This window comes from Octopus bimaculoides, chromosome 5, assembly GCF_001194135.2.
Source record: "Octopus bimaculoides isolate UCB-OBI-ISO-001 chromosome 5, ASM119413v2, whole genome shotgun sequence".
Classification (NCBI taxonomy): domain Eukaryota; kingdom Metazoa; phylum Mollusca; class Cephalopoda; order Octopoda; family Octopodidae; genus Octopus; species Octopus bimaculoides.
This window is the reverse complement of record NC_068985.1, coordinates 104912309-104914112: the sequence shown is the minus strand read 5'-3', so window position 1 is coordinate 104914112 and position 1804 is coordinate 104912309. Positions and strand designations below refer to the sequence as shown.

The 1804-nt window shown below is 37.2% G+C and overlaps 1 protein-coding gene across 2 annotated transcripts in view; it reads left to right on the top strand.

Moving 5' to 3' along the window:
- Positions 1 to 1804, top strand: part of LOC106881308 (tetraspanin-6) — a 43685-nt gene that overhangs the window by 20925 nt on the left and 20956 nt on the right. The window contains exon 2 of one of the 2 annotated variants that reach the window (XM_052967886.1): positions 881 to 1060. The exons of the other annotated variant lie outside the window; for it this stretch is intronic. Within the exon in view, the coding sequence (XP_052823846.1) occupies positions 889 to 1060 (172 nt within the window). The 5' untranslated portion in view covers positions 881 to 888. The remainder of the gene's footprint in view (positions 1 to 880; positions 1061 to 1804) is intronic. 2 annotated transcript variants of the gene reach the window in all.

Genomic DNA, 1804 nt, shown 5'->3' with positions numbered 1-1804 from the left:
TATATATATATATATGCATATACATAAATGATATAGGATCCTTGCACTTCGATTTAATCTGACACTGACGTAACTTCACACGCAGACATTAGAAACTGATCAAATCTTGGCTGCTTAATCTGACACTTAAAAATGACCCGTGCATTAACAGTTCTGCATACAGCTGTCTAAAACTGGCATCGGTGTTATTATAAGCATTGACATATGCACCCATGCACGCACGGACACACACAGACGCATATATACATTACAAAACACTTGCACACACATGCACACTGAGGTATGCTTGCCTACAAAGATATTACTGATCATAAGACAAAGACGTAGTATCCACTTAAAATTCACTAGCATATATAAATAAGATAGTTTATGTAACATTGACATATCTCTTTAAAGCTTGTTGAATTAAGGACGAGAACCTAAAGTCTTTCATCAAACTGATGTTTCTTTTATTCGTCACTGTCATCAACAACATCTTGCTGCAACAAGGTGGAACCAGAGCGATTAAAACCGAAGAACACACTACGCATTACTTCGGCCATCTTTCTGTTTTAGAAAAATACGTAAAACAGAATAGAATTTCACATACTTCTTTAATTTAACAAACAAAAACTACAAATCTTGTAAAGAGTTTTTACTAACACTAAATTTCATAAAGAGTTTCACCAACGACCCCTCAAAACAACTACTTCATTGCATCATGGAGCTAGCACGCATTCGGATTAACCTCTAAACTTCATAATTTGATGATCAAGTTACTTTAATAAGTTATTATATCATTATTGTTTAAATACCATTATTGATCAACTAGCCGTTATTGATCACGTGCGGTAGACTTCAACAAACACAGTCTCACATAGTTTGTGTATCTTTCTGCTAGAAACTTCGATGGCGCAGTCGGTGAAGTCATCGTTGCCATACGTAGAGGGTGATACCACCAGTGTTTCTAAACAAGGTCGCTCGTACAAGATAATTTTGGATCAATATCGTGTCAAAAGTTATGAAGCCACAAAGGCGTCATTGAAAAATCTCCTGTGGAATCTCAATCTCATGTACAATGGTAAGCTAAAAATTTGTCTTTTTTTTCTTCGTATAGGCGTTACTTCACATTGGTTTTATGGAGATGGCAGAATCGTTTGAGTATCGAAGACATGCTTTGCAGTTTTTGTTCAAGCTCTATACGTTCTAAGCTCAAATGATTCCGGGTTTAACTTTGTCTTTGCTATCCTTCTTGAGTAGATAAAATATTGTACAAGTAAATGACTGGGGTCGATGGTATCGACTGAACCCACTCCCTTCAAAATTGCTGGCCTTCTACTTATATCAGAAATCCTTACTTTTGTATATGTGCATGCCAGTAGATCATATTTTATAATTTTCCACCCATTTTCGCCAATATACACAATTGCCTTCGTGTTATAGGAAAGTGGGTTATACATCATTAGATGTACACCTGCTTTCCTATATTAAATTAGGAATTAACGGAACGCAGAACTCCAAACTATCAACTCAAACAATATTTATTCATGGTGGAATATATACAGCTTTACTCTTGGTTGTTGAGAACATGGTTGCTGAGACATCGGTATGTTGATGTGAGCTGTCTGGCGTGAGTTCGAAAGATGGAGCGAGCTGGACACGTCCATGCTCAATCGCTGGCCAGCAAGAAAGAGACAGAATAAAGCGGGAAAGCTTGGATGTTGAATTCCACGCATGCGTGAGACTACGCATGCGCACGGCGTTACTACAGTGTCTTCATTATACTGAATAGAATAAACCATCTAATGACTTCGGTTAACCCTTT